Source organism: Conger conger, chromosome 6, assembly GCF_963514075.1.
Source record: "Conger conger chromosome 6, fConCon1.1, whole genome shotgun sequence".
Classification (NCBI taxonomy): Eukaryota; Metazoa; Chordata; class Actinopteri; order Anguilliformes; family Congridae; genus Conger; species Conger conger.
In genome coordinates, this window is record NC_083765.1 from 11,242,097 (window position 1) to 11,263,243 (window position 21,147).

The 21,147-nt window shown below is 45.5% G+C and overlaps 1 protein-coding gene across 1 annotated transcript in view; it reads right to left on the minus strand.

The window, feature by feature from the left end:
• The window catches only part of LOC133130345 (copine-7-like), a 42,444-nt gene extending 21,687 nt beyond the window's left edge, over positions 1–20,757 (minus strand). The window contains exons 1-7 of the mRNA XM_061244872.1: positions 20,587–20,757; positions 9,027–9,209; positions 7,507–7,581; positions 4,631–4,705; positions 1,122–1,205; positions 634–723; positions 76–174 (exon numbers count right to left, since the gene is read on the minus strand). Of these exons, the coding sequence (XP_061100856.1) occupies positions 76–174; positions 634–723; positions 1,122–1,205; positions 4,631–4,705; positions 7,507–7,581; positions 9,027–9,209; positions 20,587–20,757 (777 nt within the window). The remainder of the gene's footprint in view (positions 1–75; positions 175–633; positions 724–1,121; positions 1,206–4,630; positions 4,706–7,506; positions 7,582–9,026; positions 9,210–20,586) is intronic.
• Positions 20,758–21,147: the final 390 nt, after the last annotated feature.

Genomic DNA, 21,147 nt, shown 5'->3' on the forward strand with positions numbered 1-21,147 from the left:
TGAGTGGCACTGATGATGCCTGTGAGATATCTGAGTGAGCATGTCACGCAGGCCTGGGCCTCTCTCTACTCTCACCTTGCTTCCTGTTCCGATTCTTTGCATTTCTCTGAAGGTGGCATAAAACTCCCCGATGAAGTCGTGTTTACCCCTGGAGTCGTAATCCCAGACCAGGCACTGCAAGGCGGAAAGAGAACAATCTTTACCTACTGACCTATTCATGCATTGTTCGTTTCATAATGGTGTGGCTTGCTGCTTCTGTCTCCCAGGAACTCTGCACATGCACAGCCTTGCACCGCAAACTCATCTCCGTAGCCTTAAGTTATCTTTCTCAAAAAGGGGATAATGTGCCCGAAGAATATAAGCTCGACATTACACTTTAATCACAAAAATGTAATTATTTTCTTTACAAAGTCCACTGCCAATAACAAGTAAAATATATCTGTATCCTATTTATAAACAGGGTCCTCTCATATAGAGGTGTGAAGAATGGGTGGACAGGGAAGTGAGGAGAAGAGAGAGCGAGAAGGGGGGGGGGGGGGGGTGAGAGATGTTGCAGTGTAAAATCATTTTAATTGTACGTGTTACTGAAAGTGTTTCTGTGAGCCCGGGGCTGTCTGGGCCAGTGTTGCTCACCTTCAGCTGTCTGTCCTCGTCACAGCTGCACAGGGAGCTGAGGGATACTTTAAAGGACTCCCACACGGGGTTCAGGTTATTCTTAACCACCTGCGAGAGAGCACCAGACAACTCAGCTCACACTGCCGTGTGTTCAGTGAGAGATGAACGGGTGAGAGATGGGACAGCTTAGGGCTGGTAACGGTGGAGAAACAGCAGGAGACCGAGCAGATTATAAATACACAGCGAGCACAGGCAACTCAGCTCACACTGCTGTGTGTTCAGTGAGAAATGAACGGGTGAGAGATGGGACAGCTTAGGGCTCGTAACGGTGGAGAAACAGCAGGAGACCGAGCAGATTATAAATACACAGCGAGCACAGGCAACTCAGCTCACACTGCTGTGTGTTCAGTGAGAGATGAACGGGTGAGAGATGGGACAGCTTAGGGCTGGTAACAGTGGAGAAACAGCAGAGACAGCAGGAGACTGACCCCCCCTTACAGCCTCACCTCAGTCCTGTGAACGAGCTGCTCGGACCGGTCATCGTTGATCCTGTAGATCTCCAGAAAAGGGTCCGATTTACTGAAGAGGTCCTGGAAAGCAAACACACGAGCTGATAGCTGACGGACGGTTGCGATGACCCTGCACATGACCAGACATGTCCGGACACAACCATCTCGCCATAACAGGCAGTGGTGCCACCGGTTGTGCTTTTGGACTTGTTTGAGTGGAAGTAAGAACATATGCTGACCTGAAAAAAACCTTGGATGGAGGATTGCAAAGATTGCAATCGATTTGATGGCCGACCAGAGGTCAGCTGATTGCGCTCTGAGTGAGGGAAAAGGTCCCCTTTCTGCCAAGTCTCTGCAGGGAAAATGCAGAGAGCACCCCCCATTCCCGTTGTCATAGTAACCACTCACCAGTGATATCACAGAGGCCAGTTTTAAATGTGTGATTGTCAACACCTCATATACCCCCACCCTGAACACTTCAACCATACATCACATCTCTAAATTTGCAACTTTGAGAACCAGAGATTATTATGAGCTCTTTAATTTGCCTTGTCACTCGACTTGATGAGTTTTTTTGCGGGCTAGTTTTTTCCACAAGATGAATGATAAAGGGCTCTGATGATTGTGCATGCCATTGACGTCACCGGAATTTTCAAATATGCATCAGTGAAAGGGATCTGGTGCGGGAGGGGTTCTATTCAGAGTTATTATCTTGTGATATAGTAAACACCTTTCAAACATAATGTCTGGGAATTTTCAAGAGAGCTATATTTGCAAAGTAACGCCATTATAAAGATATATATGGCGATGGGAAGACGTGGAAACAAATTAATGGTGACACCCAGGCTTGCTAGAACATTCTAGGTCATGCCCAAACTTGTGGGTGTTCTGCTTATCGTGCGACTGTGTAAATGTGATGTGTTGTCCCTGGTAGTGCTCCTTGCCTGCTGGCAGCCAGACTCATTAAAAACCAAACACAACATTACAGATCATCATCAGTGTAGAGGCCCATTCATGAAACGAGCGTCTGGGCACAAAGATAGTGCGGGCGCAAAGATACACAGGCTCTTCAGAGGCCAGTCTCCCCAGAGTAATGAGATCATCATCGTCCTTTAACTGACAGATCCTGTTCACAGTTAGCGGAGCGCTGATTAATCTGTCCAAGCATTTGCCTTCCTTTTAAACCTTTAGTTCTTCCACTGAGCTGTCAGTCTGGTGTTAGCGCTCAGGTAGCTAGCCCAGTGCTCATGGTCTTTCACCGCTCTGCTTATAGGACTTGAAGATTCTAACAAAAAATGAAGTGTTTAAGAAGGCTTCCCCTGCTAGCCTTCCCCTGTTATGCGACTCCTGATCATTATTTTAATGTTTTTACCATGCTTAAAATATATAGAATCAGTACAGTAAGCATATTCTAACTTCAATATTCTGGGAAACATATTTGTTTGGCACAAATGACCCAGAGCCTTGGCATTCTGAAGAATGTAACTGTTTATCTGTTGAAAATGGAATGTAAATGGAAGCAATCCAAAGGCATTGAAAGGAGGTAGGGCAATGGAAGGAAGAATTAAATGATTTCCTCGCTGGCATTAGCATCTCAATAGTGATTAAAATGGCAACAGTGAAACTAGCGTGTGCCTTAAACGCGTGGAATAATCCGAAAAGCCCAATGCTTCTGCTGCAAGTGCAGATTGAAGGGCGATACCATCGCCGTGGGAGAAGCAGCTTATAGCAAAATGTAATAATGATTAATGAAGGATTAATAACTGCATTATAAATGTTAGAAAATACATTGTCGATGGTCAGTCTACATTTATAAATGTTAGTCAGCCAGGATGGCCAGATTGAGCTCCACGGAAGATTAAAATATGCACCGCCGAGATGGATATACTGTATCACAAAAACTTGAATATTGCAGCTGTGTATCTAATATACTGCAGTCAAGAGTTCATTTCGCAGTGTGAAACATTGTGTTCCTCCAGTGAGAAATGCTCAATCCCCGAAGGGACAGTGAATGTATTATTCTAATATCTACACTTGCTGCCACACAGTTAGAGTCATAAATGTCTGATGTAAGCTATTATATGTTAGTCAGGGAGATTTACATTTTTGCTATAGTTTGTGCTTGCCACAATTATGAAGTGCCCACATTTCAAGTCCTATAAAACTTGGCAGAGAGCCTTGACTGCTTTGTATCAGCCAGTCAGAATGGGTTCTGTGGGGCTGCAGTGGAAACAGGCCTGTGTTTAAATGGGCATAAATGGGCTTTATGCCTCAGGCAGGGGAGACAGTGTGCCGTGGCCTGAGGGCTGGTGTGTGCTGTATGTGCAGAATCCAAGCACCTGATTCTCACATCTGTTAGCACAGCCAGCTGAATCAGAGGTACGTATTTCACTCCCAGTGTTTCTCCTCAGTCTCATAGCTGTCATCTCAAAACGCCCCCTCCTCCTAAAGGCAGACACGCTGTTGTCCTGGCTGTTTGCCGGAAAATGAATGAATTCAGGGCTTAATGTGAAAAAAGGCAGCAGGAGTTCACAGATCAATGCCTTTGGAGGTAACCAGAGTTGGAATGGCTAGCTTCAGGCAGAGAGAGGAAGAGAGAGAGAGAGAGAGAGAGAGAGAGAGAGAGAGAGAGAGAGAGAAGGGGGAGGCATAGACAGACATCCATGCACCACACTGTGTGGCCATTTACATACAGATGCCTCTCGCCAACTCAACACACACACATACACGTGCACACATGCACGTGCACAGAAACAAGCATGCATGTACACATGCATGCACACACATGCGCACACACACACACACACACACACACACACACACACACACACACACACACACACACACACCATATCTCACATGGCCACCATTTCTGGAGAAAAGCCCAGGCAGGAACATAGGCAATACCTCTTTATTTCCCCCTGGCCTAAAATGCCGTGATAGACAGGGATCTATCTACATAGAGGCACAGTAAACAACCCTGCATGTCTGTACCAAATGTCAGTATCCTAAAGGGAATAAAACTTATTTCAGAGTATAGTCACAGATTCTGTAGATGCACTAGATAGTCAGCTTTGCTTTCATTGAACATTCAGTGCCCCAGCCAAAAACAGAGGGGAAGGAAAGACGCGAGAGTTGACCATCTGTTAAATCTCTAGAATATTCTGCGCAGGACTCACAAATGCAGAATGACTCGGTCTTCAGAGAGCCGTTTTTATGACTAAACAGAGTGATGTCAAAAATACTTCATCACAGTAAATTTGAAACACAATAATAAATCCTCAGGGAACAGAGGTATAAATCAGCTGCACACATCTGTTGCTTGTTCAGGTTTCACAGGGGCAACAGGTGTAAAACACTTTGCAGTGTAATTGCCCTCAGTGCCGCCTCAAGTATAATCAGCTTTTTCCTAACTTTTTTGGTGGAAAAAAATTGGCACTAAGGAGAACAAACTGTATTCAAAGTCACTCACATAAGAGTTTCTCACTCGTGTATAGTTGCCTTACCTTATCATCCAGCTTTTTGGCACAGAAGGAAAGCTCAACATAGCCGTTGTTCCCCGATATTTCCTCAGCATGAACCTAAAAATAATAGCACAAAGAGAAGTCACCTTTCCAGCAGACATTTCATTCGACGGTGGACATAGAGAGTTTTGCTTTACTCTCAGCCTATGGGAGAAGAGCTGAAAGCCTGTCTTGTACCTTGTCATTGCCTGAACCTAAAAAAATGATTCTCTCTTTGACAGGGCACATGTACTGACCTTTTAGTTTAATATGAGAAGCATAGCACTGAGAGAGGAAACCGCTGAACAAGTGCCACAGAGGAAACACATTGGAAGTTGACTGAGATGTCCCTTCCCTGTGCGCATTTTGCTGAGACAAAAATACTGATTGAATGCAATTACTAAAGGCAATCAGGCAACAGACTGCAAGCTTGCTGTTGTTGCAAGTCAACACAAGAATGCTTTTTTGCTCCATTTTTTCCCAGCATGGTATAATCGCATTTGAAATCAAGGAGTGCGCTAAAAGGGCAATGCTTAAAATAACATTCTTTGTATTATACAGTCATTACCACACCCTAGAGCCAGTAAATTATAAACATTTACATTTTCAATTTACTTTCACACAGAGCCTGTTGTGGCAGGAGTGGGAATATTAATTATTTTGCATTTGAGAGAGTTACAGAAGAAAATAAGGGACAGGGAGAGAGCATGAGACAGAGAGAAACAGATTGGTAGAGAATGTGAAAGCACTTTGTTTTCCAACTTTTTTTTATGCATATCTCAGCCAAAAGCCAAAGCTAAATATATACATCATATATACAGTCTCAAATCAATGATGAGGAATCTTATCAGTTTCCTCCTTGCTATATTGCTTTGAGATCGCCAATGTAAATGTAATAATTCATGATGAATGCTTTTCAACAAGACTATTGTACAGCCATTACCAAGATAACAGGGGGAGTTGCAATTTAACTTAAAAGCATTCAGAGCACGAAAGCAAGACTAACACATTTTTGCATAACTTGGGGTATCACTATCTACAATACAGTCACTAATGAAGATGTGAAGCCGAATTAATCTTACATTAGAAATACACACGGGCAGTCATAACCTCTGTATGAATGAAGTGCAAGGCAATTAAACCAATGCTTTCAAAGTAGCCACTCTGGTGAGGATCATCAGAAATAGGACATCATGCAACTTCTCCATGATGGAGCAGGTAAGTTAAAAATACATACCGGGGGAACAGAGCTGAGCGTGGCAGCTCATTTCACGGTCCCAGATTCTGACCCAGACGAACGTGTCTGTTGTTTCAATGCGCCAAAGGTAAACACAAGGCTGCCCCCTGCAGCTGCAGCAAGCGGGGGCTACATAATGAAATTACGGTCTGACTGCATTAGAGCATCAAAGCAGCCATGGTCCTGCGGTGGCTAATAGCTCCATAATAATTAAGGCTTCTATTTCAGATAGCGCTGCGGGGGAAAGCAACGCGGAGCGTGAGCCGTGTACACCGATCCTTTGAAGGGACGGTTGTGCGGTGCCTAGCTGCGGGCAGCGCTAATTGGCACACTGGATTCCACACATTGGGGCCGGAGCATTAGTGCTGCCCAACGTGACGCCTTCATTTGCATTAGCTCACAGTCATCGGTGAGGGAAACCATGTTATTAAAGTTGTTTATCTCATCGGCGACATCTCGATAGCAATGCCCTGACATTAGCCACAGCCAGGGGGCGTCAGACAAAGAGCTCATCTTGCCCAATGAAGCATGTCTCTCGTGAACTGCCAGTCACCGGAAAATGGATTATGACTCAGGGCTCCGTCGACTCTCCTCTAAAACACATTGCAGCTGAAGAAATTTAGATTTTTCTAATGTAAATCTATACAGGGTGATCCCTCACTTTCTTTGTGACAGTTAAAATAAACTTAGGTTAGGTTCACAACGGTGGTCGACCACCTAAAGGTATCAGGCAGATGTGAACCTGTGAGCTCAGAGAGCTGAGGCTAAGAGTGCCCAGCCGGAACATTCCCCAGGCCTCCTTTACACTCGGCATGAAGCCCCTGGCTATGACGGCGACGGGCGCGAGCGATGTTCTGCTTGGCGGGGGAAGAGGGGGATGATGTAAATCCCTTTGCCATCGTGTTCCTGCTCTGTGTGCTCCTCTGAAACCCCCTGCATCTACCTCCCCCTGCCCCCCCCCCCGCCCCCCCACCAACCGACACCTCCTCCAGCCTGCCCCGCAACCCCCGTGGCGCAGAAAGCTGTCTGCCGCATTTCATCACACGGGAGAGTCACACCAGCCATTTTACCCACAGCGTTTTTACCCACCGCCCTCCACAGAGCTCCACTGTCACACTCACCGTGCCTCCTCGAGAGCCAAGCACAGCAGAGAGCCTCCACCCTCTTGGCATTGAATGACAGAGCTCAGGGAACTGCCGGTCCAAATTTCCTCATTAAGATCTTTTTGGAATTTGAGTTTGGGTTTTTTCTCCTTTTGAACAATGCAGAGAGATCTCCACTTGGCAGGCAGTGCCAACTGGAAGCGCCAACGGTTCACAGGCAGTGTTTCTCCCCCTCTACTTCAATCCCTGTCTTACTCTCCTATACCCTCCAGTTTGTGAGGCAGCTTTGCACTAATACACAGAAACAAACTGTGTTACATCAGCTATCAGACATAATACTTTTCCAACAGAGTTTATACGAGTCCAGTGGGGACTGCATGCAGTTCTGTCACACTTGATTCTACACTCAACATTTTGCTATGAGCTCTAGATTAATTGGCTCATTTCTTTCTGAATGCTTGTTCCACATTTATCGGGATTGCATGTCTATTTCCACAGTGTTCTACACACAGCAGACTGAATAGAGGTCTTACACCTACCGTTATTGTGGATTTGCCCGCATATTTTCCATACTTCAAGAAGAGTGGCTTCACCATCTTCTTCTGGGCTACAATCTGAGGAACAGATGACATTTGTGAAGATCTACTCTGGCATGAAAGACTGCCCCTGATCATATTCAAGTTAATTAACAACCTACAGGAACATATTATTCAAAACTGCCATGGGTAACCATACATCTGCCATATTACCTGAGGGACCAAACAGTCGTTAGACATCATCTCACCAAGACTCAACATCAATGAGGCTGAACAATTCATCTCATAAATTATGAAGAGCTCCAATAATAACTTGGTGAGGTCATCTGCAGTACTGCACAAGGAGACTACACAGTCTGGATAATATATATATTGCAGCACAAATATTTTAATTATCCGTGGCTGATTAAGCTTTTATTTTGCTCAATATTTACAAAGCTGTCTGTACCTGAGTGCCGCACTGGACCATAAGCAAAAGAAGCCATTTGAAATGAAGTGGCAAAAAAAAAAAAGTTCATCAAGGACAATGTTTTGTGAAGCACTTAGAATTTTAATGAGGTCTCAACTGAAATTAATTCTGACATTTTGTTAATTCGCGTGGAATTTACATGCAGAGAAAGACACTGAGAAACATTCATATTCCGAGGACAACACCATTGTTTGCTTGGTGGGTTAGAGATGCAAAGGTGAACCTACTGTCTCTATGGGAGTGAAAATACATTATCGGGACCACAGCTGCTTCAAATGGCTTAAAATAACACACATACATACAAGATAATTGGATGTAACCCATTGCTCCATCAACCACAAAGCTCTCTCCCACCCATCACCCACCTTCCCTCTCTCTCTCTCTCTCTCTCTCTCTTTCTCTCTCTCCCTCTCTCTCTCTCTCTCTACAGACACACACAGATAAGTATACACACACACACACACACACACACACACAAAGCCATACATACCAAGTTGCTGGCAGCTTTGGAGAAATAAGCCTTGGAGATTATTGTACACAATTACACTCTGTGTGTATTCCTGACTTCATTGTGTCATGCTGCCTATAGCATGAACATTGAAATTCCCTCCATTCTGCCACACCAATACAACACACTGAATACATACTATCTCTTTCCTATTGTCCACAAACAGGTCTGCCAAACAGCGGTAAGGTGGTAAAGGATGTCTCTTCTTTTCAACATGGTCATTTGAAATCCATCTGAACCACTAATTTATTCTCCCAGTCATCAAAATTAAAGTCGTTAGGATACAAATTCCTCACGGTCTCGTTTAATGAGGCAAATCTGCCCGAAACCTTCCTTCACTCCGTGAGCTCATTAAGTGAAATTAATAGATTAATAAATGCACAAGCAAATATACCGAAGAGGAAGATCTGGCCATCAACGTGTCAAGAGCTCCGCACAGCGTTTTACCATAGAGCAAGATTCCAACGAATCGGCTTGCGAGCAGTGCTTTGGGAGCTCTGGACTGGCCCGCCACTCAGGGTAGCGTAGCTGGCGGCGCTATCCCACCTGGCCCAGAGTGCACTCCACGCCCCCCAGGAAGTCATCGTCTCGCGTGCCGATGCTGTGCGCCCCGTGGATGTCGTACACCTCGAAGCGCAGCTTCTGCACCTCCTCGAAGTAGTAGTCCAGGCTGAAGACCTTGGCAAACACCGGGTGCAGGTTGCTCTTGATTACCTCGGTCCTGTCAAGCTGTGGGAGAGAGAGAGAGAGAGAGAGAGAGGGACCTTATTTCTGATGTTTCGTCATCTATTCGTGACTTTTACTATTTGGGCCTTTACCTTGCTCAAGGGAGCAATGGCAATGGGAGAAATTGCAACCACTATCATATAGCCTGTTCCTTAACCACTACACAACATGGACAGAGTGCCCAGGAGCAAGGATGCAGTCAGAATATCAGGGAAGACATCTTCTTTAAATTGCACCTCACAACTATGCCCCCACCCTGATAAACCCTCCTGCAAGTCTCTGCTATTTTTAGGGGGAATCTGGGAATTTGAGCAGAGAGGCTGATTCAGCACTGAGACTCTGAATGGATTTAAAAAGCCACGTCCTCACAGCAGGAGAGCGAGGGCCTTACAGGACCTCCCACCTGGGACTCAGCCCCAGGTCGTGTGCACACTCTGCCTGCTTCTGCGCTCAGTATTTCCCTGCCTGTTTTCTGTTGGATCTTAAACCCACGTGGAGAGGAACCCACCCCAGAACGAGAACCCGAGACCACTGTTTGCTCAGTTCATCACACACCTCTTATGCTCGTTCATCCCCAGCCTCATCCATCCATCACCACCTCTCTTTTCTTATCATCCTTTGCTTTCGAATAAAATGCGCCAGTGACAGATGGACTTCAAAGCCAACCTTTATCACCGTCAGATATTGCAAATTGGAAAACCTTTCCAGCCGCATAAATAACTCTGTCCAGGGAGAGCCTGCTGTGCATTCAGCATTCAAAGGCGTGAATGGAGCTGTTATCCAAAGCGCAGATCTCTCTCTGAATATTCCCTGAATTTAAATGACCTCTGGACAGCATTCTCTGAGAAGCCGCAGAAGTCAGACCAACTTGGTCTGTGTTGACTTTGTTTAATAAGGTGTTTTAATAAAATTGTGGTGTGGAAAAATGCTTTATCTAAATTGACTCTTCCATAGGCAAATGCCAGTCAAAATCTATAGAACAAAATCCATGTTATGGCTTTTCATTTTATCATTACTTTGTGCCTGACAGGTTTTTCTATCGGAGGAGATAGCAGGAAAGGCCTTGAACCACTGAATGAGTCGCCAAAAGGTTATTTTCCAATTGTCTCTGGGTTGACCTAAAAAACTTCTAAGAGGACAGACAGGCCAATAAATCAGAGAAATAAATTAGACAATTTTAGAGCCAATCACCCACTGCATATAAAGCAGAATATTTGACCCTGGGAAGCCCTGTCAGTGCTCTCAACAGCCCAATCAGATGCTGACACCACCAGCACACTCTAACCATACTCCATTCTGTATTGATATTTGATTATATATTTTTTTAATTGAGGGTGAATTAATTCCTGATTATACTGCTTTGGCCTTTTCTTTCAATGTTACAAACCCATTTCTCAAGGATGGCAAAGTCTTAGATTTCGAGCTGCACCATCAAAAATAAAATGAGACCTAACAGAACTGCAATTTTGGCAGTCACTGAATTTAACTAAACCGTGAACGTTGCGTATTTAAAAAGGGTAATACTTGCATTAGGTAGTTAAAGGGGCAGTTCACCCAAAAACAAAATGAAAATATGTTTCAGCTTATCCAGAGTACCATCTATCCATCCAGATATTTTCAGTCAGATGTGACATATATTATGGATTTGACAACTTTTGTGTGCAGTTCACAGTGATATAGTGGAACTCTATGAAAACATGTTTTTTGATAATCAATGCACCAAAAATAACATAGTATTAAAAAAACCAACTCAATAGCAACAGCTCTTAATGCCATATTATTAAGAACATCAAAACAGCTAAAAAAATGCACAATTTCTTCTACTGCCAGAAGAAGAAGAAAATTTTCAAACAATGACATGAAACATCATAGAAGTTGACACCGTCACGGTTCCTGTAAAACTTAAAATGAGAGGGGGGGGTGGGGGGGGGGGGGATTGAATGATTGACAGAATGAAAATAAAAGCCAGCATGATTGATAATGAATGATTCATTGTCGACGTGTGGATGTGCTGTTAATTGCACGAGGGAAGTAACAGTGGGCGCATTTTATAATAGTCATTCCCTCACTCCCATCAGCAAGGACAGCTCTGCAAATAAAGACGTGTTTATTTATGTGAAGGGCCCGCCAGACTGGGGTGTGTCTCAAACGCCACACAAAGAGACACGTGTGGGGGGAATGGGGACCACAGATCTCCATGTACCAGATGAATCATTTCATTCCATTTCATCCTACTGTTTGAACAAACCTTTGTGGCGTGTAGTCTTAGGGAGTTATCAGACGGAGCCACACAGATACAGACCGGCCTAATTAACTCTACTTTCATGCTGAAGGTTACAGCGCGGGGTCTGGTCTGCAATCCTCCGAAAGAGGCGGCGATCCTGAGGGCGTGAAACTGATGTGTAGCAAGTACACATGACACGGCTATAGCCACACACCGCGCAAGCCCCAAGGCCAATGATTTACTCCCGCAGAAAGGACTCCTCAGTACCGTCTTAGTCTAATGCGCAGAGAGGTGAGTTATTTTAGGGCTGGTTAATCACGAAGAGCGGAGGCATGAAAGCACTTTTGTGTGGCTCAGTTGTGATGGCAGAGGCTGTGCCCGAAGCCGGATTCGGAGGTTTCCAGAACCGGCCTTGGCTCGGTTGACAATGTCCAGCCATCCACAGCGGTGGGGTCTTTCACCACTGTTATTGCTACTGTACATCAGCTCCTCATAGCTGCCACCAGCTCTTTCCACTAGTGCTGTGTTACCTGTTAAACAGTCACTGACTGACCTGGGAATGTATGGGGGAGTGTACAGTACATGCACTCCTGGCTTTTGGGAGCAGGTTGCATCACGATAAGTCATGGGCAATTCCAATTAGGAAACAAAAGGAGAAATAGGAAAAAAAAGGAATTATTTTTCCTCTGACACATTATTAGACCTCTTTGAGGACCTCCCCCAGGCTGCCATGCCTAATAACCAGCTCTGCTGGCTGAAAAGCCAGGCTGCCTTTGTGTGAAAATATCCCTCCTAGGGCAAGGTGCCACTACTAAGGTCAGAGAGACAGAAATCCCCTTTCTTTTCCAAACAACAGTGTAGATGTGAGTTGAAAAGTGAATTAGCCTGAGTGGTAAAATCTCCTCATGCCCATACATACCATACACACAGGCCAAGTCTCATTATTGTGAGTTATGGCCACCCATGTGCATGCAAGAACAGAGACCAAAGTGCTTTGGAAGGAGATGAGGAGCCCTCTGGCCCTCCCAGACAGGACAGCGCTGTCAGAGAGAGGAGGCTAACAGGTTTGGGCTCCTGTCTCCAGCGAGGAGGCGACAGGCGGTGGCATTCCACACGATGAGAGAGAGGCGAGAACGGAGGGTAGACTCCAGCACTCGCGGGCAGGCTGGCAGTGCCACAACAGCACCAGGACAGAGCCTTATCAGCACCACGCAAACCTCCCACTGCCAACCAGGGACACCCCCCAACCGCCACATCCCCCCCACGAATAGCGGAAGCCGTTTTCTGACGGAAACAAGAGAAATCCCACACATTCTCCCAGTCACACTCCTGCTAAAGTAAGATTACACCCCCCCTCACGTCTCGCTCACAGCTTCACACGGTTATTTCTGGAGTGTTCTAAGATGGTGGCACAAGGCAGCACCAGCATTAGAATCGGGGCATTATTTACTTGATCAGCAGTGCTGTTTCATAGCCTACAACATATGTTTGAACAGCTGGATGTTCTCAAAAACTAGAGTTAAAACTGGCACATACTGAAATGTAGAACAATAATATCTGGCCTGGGGAATGCAAACACGCATCCGTCAAGTTACTATGAGCCAATACCAGCTCAATTAATTTCTCAAACGTTTTTCACACTGACTCACAGCTCCCATCTCAGAGTTCCACCAGGTAGATTTGGTCCAGAAACTGCCACAAGATCCCAAACCTACACATCATTCCAAGATAGAAAAGACCATCTACAGCAGTAATAAATAATTAATCAAGCCAATGAACCCTTAGCTTTTAACCTCACTAGTAGCCAATTCTTTTTTTTTTGTATTTCAAATATATTTCATCATTTGACATGTCAGAACAGTAGACAATGTTGTATCTGTATGCATGTGGGGTGGCTATCACTTTGATAACTTGGTCTCATTTTATGCCGCATTTTAACCAATCAGGTTTCCTCTGTGTTCCAGAGCTAAGAGCAGTGGTGGTGCTGATATGTGAGGAAGGCAGCTGCTTGGGGCACACGTACACATGTACATAATATGTGATGCACAGACATGCTACTGGAGCCTTCACACTGGTTCTCTGGTTTGCCAACATTGGCAATACAGTCATACAGTGTGGAATTGTAAGACTCATGCCATAAAATGCGCGCAAGGCAAAGACTCCTGAGAACAACCAGAGGCATTTCAGGACGCCATCTTAAAGGCCATGATGCACATCACTACGCACTTAACAAGCCCTGGCAGGTCAAGGCAAGGGGTCACGACGCTGCTCGCAGTGTCAAGGAGGGAGCTTCAGAAAGAAAGAGCTTCTCTATTTCTGTCTTACATAACGGAGAGAGGTTTGTGAAAAAATGTAATTCCATTTTCTCCATTTTTCTCTTTCTCTGTCAATGTCTGCTGAATCTGGGCACTTGATCCCGCTTTATTTCATCGAGTGCAGATGCGCTTTAATGGTCAAATGCTTTCACTCAACACATCGACGCCTCTACATTTTCTGCCAATGCACAATTCTGCTTTCACCCATTGACTGACCCGACTGTGTGGTGCACGTTAGCAGGGAAACTGTTGTTTTGCTTTAGTTTTTGCACAATATCCTTGCACACAGCAGGATGTCTCCAAAAGTAATTCACGTTATGTGCTTTGCTCAAGCAGTTCAATTTTGCTGTCTTGTATCTGTTCGCAATTCCGAAGGTGGAATTAAAACAAAGCCTCGGCCCCCGCATCTAGCGAAAGCACAGCTCTGCTCATACCGCCAGTGTGAACACACACACACAGCTCTGCTCATACCGCCAGTGTGAACACACACACAGCTCTGCTCATACCGCCAGTGTGAACACACACACACAGCTCTGCTCATACCGCCAGTGTGAACACACACACACAGTGCTGCTCATACCGCCAGTGTGAACACACACACACAGCTCTGCTCATACCGCCAGTGTGAACACACACACAGTGCTGCTCATACCGCCAGTGTGAACACACACACACAGCTCTGCTCATACCGCCAGTGTGAACACACACACACAGCTCTGCTCATACCGCCAGTGTGAACACACACACACAGCTCTGCTCATACCGCCAGTGTGAACACACACACACAGCTCTGCTCATACCGCCAGTGTGAACACACACACACAGCTCTGCTCATACCGCCAGTGTGAACACACACACAGTGCTGCTCATACCGCCAGTGTGAACACACACACACAGCTCTGCTCATACCGCCAGTGTGAACACACACACACAGCTCTGCTCATACCGCCAGTGTGAACACACACACACAGTGCTGCTCATACCGCCAGTGTGAACACACACACACAGCTCTGCTCATACCGCCAGTGTGAACACACACACACAGCTCTGCTCATACCGCCAGTGTGAACACACACACACAGCTCTGCTCATACCGCCAGTGTGAACACACACACACAGCTCTGCTCATACCGCCAGTGTGAACACACACACACAGTGCTGCTCATACCGCCAGTGTGAACACACACACACAGCTCTGCTCATACCGCCAGTGTGAACACACACACACAGCTCTGCTCATACCGCCAGTGTGAACACACACACACAGCTCTGCTCATACCGCTAGTGTGAACACACACACACAGCTCTGCTCATACCGCCAGTGTGAACACACACACACAGCTCTGCTCATACCGCCAGTGTGAACACACACACACAGTGCTGCTCATACCGCCAGTGTGAACACACACACACAGCTCTGCTCATACCGCCAGTGTGAACACGCGTGTGTTGGCACACACGCAGACGTGTGACTCGATCCGTACATCTCTCCCCGCCAACGAGCCATGAGTACGCTAATCTATCTGTTCCGCTGCTCCTCAAATGCTTTGTGATTACCCCCCTGTGACAAATCCCAGTATCCATCTTCCTGTCTGGATGGAGAGATCTGGAACAGGCTGGGCTGAGTCTGCATTTCATCTGAAATTCTGACGATTAACATTTAATCGGCAATTAAAGAAAGGTAAATGGACTATGTTTATATGCAGCGTCTCTCCTCCACATACACCATCCTTAGTGAAAATCTTTTAAGTCTGACAGACAGGCAGTGACAAGCAGCTGTGTTTGTGTAAAAAAAACAAACAGGCATGTAGCTGTACAGCAGTCAGCACAGAGGATATCAGCAATATGAAGACTGTTATAAATACATGGTAAAGCCATGTCAGGAAAAAACTGAAGCAACTGCCCAGGAGGGACATATTGCACTTTTCACCTTCTCTAAGAGAGATTATGGACCATTATCAATGGGCTCTTACTGGCAGCAAAGTCCACTGTTTCCATCATATCATCAGTGAGAGAAATCTGAGACTGCTTCACTTGGGGCTCAGTGTGAAAGAATGCCCGACTCCCCCACCACTGGGCCAATACAATACAATACAATTTCAATTCAGTCAATATACAAAATCTATGTATAGATTTTTAAAAATAATTTAAAATCTATTGATTCCTTGAAAAAGAGTCCTCAATAATCAAATTAGATTTTTCAGTTAACTTTCATTAATTTTAATTCACCTCATCCCTAGAGGAATGCCAAATATTTTGCAGTTTGAAAAAGAATTTGACGATGTGACATGACTACTTTTTTCAGAATTATCAGACGACATTGCTAAACAGAGGGCTGACCACAGGGGGCGAAGGGGGAATTGAGCTCTGGGGGGGCCGGGGTAGGGACTATGTCAATGTTCTTGGTGAACCTTTCGTGGGCATTTTAGAGACTGAAAGAGATACAGAAGGAGAACGTTGATGTGTGTGGGCCTTAATAATATTCCACAATGATGTTTGACTGACTGATGACCTCATAATCACATGTGTTCTGTATAAGTGTGGATTGATTGGTAAGAAAGCACAAGTTAGCACAATCCTACACACAGTCCTACACAGTAACATATTCAGAATTAAATGTTCAGCATTAAAACAATGCTTAGAGAGTATATATGGTCCCAATTAAACTCATATGTACTCTGTTAGAGTCTAATTACTACTGGACAATTTACTGTGCAGGTGTCAGCCACAGGTGACAGAACAACCAGGCAACCATTGGCTATTCACAGGGAAAGGTAATGCTGTCAGTGCCACCTCACTCCTGTAGCACTGCGTGGCATGCATGGAGTAAGACGATCAGTCACTGGTTCAGAAATGAGCCCAAGTATTGCACTTTAGAGTGCAGGCTCTGGGCACTGTGGCAACTGCAAAAAAATGCATCCATATGTAAGCAACATTCATTCAGTATCATGGTAGTATGCATAAAAATATACTTGCAGATTCAATACAAAAGTACGGTGATCTATCATTTATAAGGCAAAATGATCTCAGAAGGTGGTGGCAAAGTTGTGCAATTTCCTCCTCGCCCTGCTCCCTGTGCCTCTCCCAAGGTCTGCATGCATACAGCACGGTGACAGATGTGCCTGTCTGATAGAGAGAACCACTGCCAGCGTTTGGCATCTGGAATTAAATCTGCCACCCATACGCCCGGGCTACAGTACCTGCAAGACACCGGACATTTTTCTGCTATCAGCCTTGAGCCTCATTTACAGCTGCCTATAATTCTCTGTGTGTCACCCTGCACATCCAAGCAGAGGGGTGTGGTCCAGCGCACGGGTAGCGTCTAGCCGCTCTGAGGCCGCATAGAGCAGACGTGGCCCTTGCTCCTCTCCACCGGCTCACGTGTGTTCTTCTTCTTTCTCTCTCTCCCTATCTTCCTCTCTCTCTGTCTCTCTCCTCCTCCCCTTACTCTCCCTCTCTCTCTCTCTCTCTTGCTCTTTCACTCTCCTCCTCCCCTCACTCTCCCTCTCTCTCTCTTACTCTCACTCTCTCCTCCTCCCATCACTCTCCCTCTCTCTCTCTTACTCTCACTCTCCCCTCCCCCCTCTCTCACCCTCTCTGGGCTCTGTCTCTCTATCTCTTATCTCTCTTTAATTCAATTTCACTCAAATTCAAATTGCTTTACTGTGCACTATTCATATTTTCAAAGCTTGACAATTAATAATAACAGTCAAGTCATAAAACAGGCAAGTCAGAAGATATGACATATGAATTAATGTGCTACAAATTAATATGTAATAGATTCATCTTCTGGGCACAGGGTTTGCATGTGTCATGCTTTTCAGTAGCCGGGATGCTATCACTTACATTGGTGAACATCTGCCTCTGCTTTTTATCTCATTCCTGGTAATAATTAGTATTTTTAGAGGCCAGCTAATAAATTTATTTTGGTGGCAAATATTTTTGAACTGTATGTAACAAATATATGCAACAAAAAGACTAAGTCTATCTACAAAGTAAAATATACAATGAGTAAACTCTACTCTTACATACTTCATTTCAACCATTTTGGATTCTTAGGGATAATGATAAACCTTGTAGTCTACCCCACACTAGAAACTAGCACCGATGACAATGGGAATTTCTGCTTCAGTATTTATTTGCTGTCAATACCAATTATGTAAAAAGACCACATTGAGTTTACAAACCATATCCTGTAACTGGTAAATATGTATGCACTACTGATACAGTACTATGAATGCCACTGAATACAGCAGATACATGTATCAATAGCAGTGAAAGCTGCTCTCTAAATTAGCATGAAGATAGTTATAATTATTGATAATTATGTGACTAATTGAGATGACTCACTTTAGGACGATTTTTAATTACTTCTAAAACTGTTGCTTATTGAGCAGGTTATATATCTGGAAATTGAGGCCAGGGTTGTACAGAATAAAGTATCGTATCCAGCACCAGCTCCTGGTCTCCCACACTCCTAATAGCAGCTGTAGCAACTTCAGGGAGAGAAAGAACTGTGATCATCATAAAACACAGTACAGACGCTAAGTATTTTACAACTGCACTCAATGTGCTGGCTCTGTAGTCCAGCACATTGGGTTATAAATGAACACTCTCCATGGTGTATGTGTCAACGACTACCTTAAAGAGTACACTAGTATAATCTCAGAGAATTCGCTGCTGGTAAGAACAGAATGGCCAGGTTAAAAAATACATTAGAACAACTATTCTGGATTCTAATGGACAGATGAGACAAGTATTAACTCGTACCAAAGTGATGGAACGAGGAACATATTGTCTTCATTAATGATGTGACTGCTGTCAGGAACAGTAATATGAATTAGGAAGGGTGCAGAAACATCGTATCTGTCGGATCCAACTAAATGTTTCAAAATGTATTGGACAGCACTTCACCTTGTAGCAGTAGAATGCAGTTAAAGCAGCCAAGGACATTTTCAGGGGGAATAATTTAATTTTCTTGACTGACCAAGTCAATCGCCAGACCTGAATCCAATTGAACATGCTTGTCACTTGATGAAGACCAGACTGAAGCCAAAAAGCCCCTAAAACAAACAGCTCTGGTACCGGTCTGGCAGAGCATCACCAGGAATGATGCTCAGTGTCTGCTGATATACATATGGGCCACAGACTTCAGGCAGTGATCAAAAGCACTACATACGACCACATTATTTAAGATTGTGTCAATCTGTCCAATTACCTATGGTCCCCATTAAATGGGGAAACTATGCATAAAAAATTGCTACATGGTTCATCCAATATGGACGTAAATACCTTGAAATTAAAACAGACAGTCCGCACTTTAACCTCATTTTCATGGTTTAGTTTCAAATCCAATATGCAGGAGTACAGTCCCAAGCCAATAAAAATGGTCTCCGTGTCCAAATACTTGTTCACTGCACTGAATATGCAAACCCCCCATCATTTGCAAAGTGACATGAGTAATTTAGACACAATGGCAGAAAAAAAGCTGTCTAAGCAGATCAGGAACTGAACATTCTAGTATCTTCCGCTTATGAACCATCTGTTTGCCGATTTAAATTCCGCTTCAGGCGGGACTCGATGCAACGCTATACTGAAAAAGCAATACATTTCCATGACAGATACTCTCAGATAAAGACAAAGTAGAATCCATCTCTCAAAAACAAATTGGAGGTGACAGTATTTCCACTAAGCCCTAACCAGCATTTCCCTCTCTCTGCTTTCCTCTCCGGTGCAGCACTGCTGGAATAATGGGGCAGGATTAAGATTTCACTCTTCATCCTGACGTTGTCACCGCATGCACAGACAGCTCAATCCATAAACTGCAGCCCTGTCTCCATGCCCAACGCACAGCTCCACTGCCTCTCTGCTCAACACCATTCCATGCCCAACGCACAGCTCCACTGTCTCTCTGCTCAACACCATTCCATGCCCAACGCACAGCTCCACTGTCTCCCTGCTCAACACCATTCCATGCCCAACGCACAGCTCCACTGTCTCCCTGCTCAACACCATTCCATGCCCAAAGCACAGCTCCACTGTCTCTCTGCTCAACACCATCCCATGCCCAACACACAGCTCCACTGTCTCTCTGCTCAACACCATTCCATGCCCAACGCACAGCTACACTGCCTCTCTGCTCAACACCATTCCATGCCCAACGCACTGCCTCTCTGCTCAACACCATTCCATGCCCAACGCACAGCTCCACTGCCTCTCTGCTCAACACCATTCCATGCCCAACGCACTGCCTCTCTGCTCAACACCATCCCATGCCCAACACACAGCTCCACTGCCTCTCTGCTCAACACCATTCCATGCCCAACGCACAGCTCCGGTGCCTCTCTGCTCAGCGGAACACCATTCCAGGTCCCCTCAGGCATAACAAAGCAGTACCGTCCATCTCCCGCAGTCTGCAGCATGGCTTCGGCTATGTGCCCCACAGCGACGGGCATGGCTTCCTCATACGTACCGAATAATAACCTAATAAACATGAGTCTACTCCAGGCAGGTTGACCTCTCTTTCAGCCACAGCTGGCTCTGTGGTGTAGCATTGTGTGAGCTGTAGTGGGCGAAACAATCATGCAGGTGAGTGCATCGGAGTGTGAGGGAGCCAGGCTAACGCTGCAGCTCTCCTGGTGCATGGGTGTGGGTGGCACAGTGCTTTCACAAAAAAAAGAAGATGATACCATTACCATAACTTCCTTAACTAAAAAAAATGATTATTGAGCCTATTATTGAGATTATTGAGGGACCCCATCAAATGCATTTGAGACAGAAGCTATAATTGTGGCTGGAGGAAGATGTTGTTGAGTAGACGGTGGGAGTAAGGCTCACGTACCTCAGTCCACTGCCCCTGCGCCTGCACCATGAGGATGGCGCAGGGGTCGGACTTGTTGAGCGTGTCCCGGTCCAGCAGGGCCTTGCAGGACACGCGCAGCTCCACTTTGGAGACGCAGGCGGTGGGAACGGCACTGAGGGCAGCCGCCGGGGAGTCCTGGCTGTCAATCATCCTGACGGGGCGGGGCGGGGCGGGGTCAGGGCGGGGTCAGGGGCACCGAGCGAGGCCCAGAGCTACGCGCTTGTGAGGATGGTTAGTTTACCTCGGCCCTGGAGAGCACAGACACTACAGGCATGCCCACCTATCTCAGCTGCTCTGGCATGAGAGGTAGCCCTGGAAGAACTCAAGGGATAACCCTTATAAAGCTCTTAATCAATGAGAGGCTATAATAATGATCATAAGTATCCTGTCTCCCTGTTATGAGTGATACACCCTTTCCTCACAAAGTATGCAGGTGTCATTCCAGGTCAAATTCAACAGCAGTCCCAGGCAGTTTGCAGTGTGCGTGCGCATGCAATGTTTCAACCACGAGAGGACAGTAGAGAGATAGTGCCTGAAGAA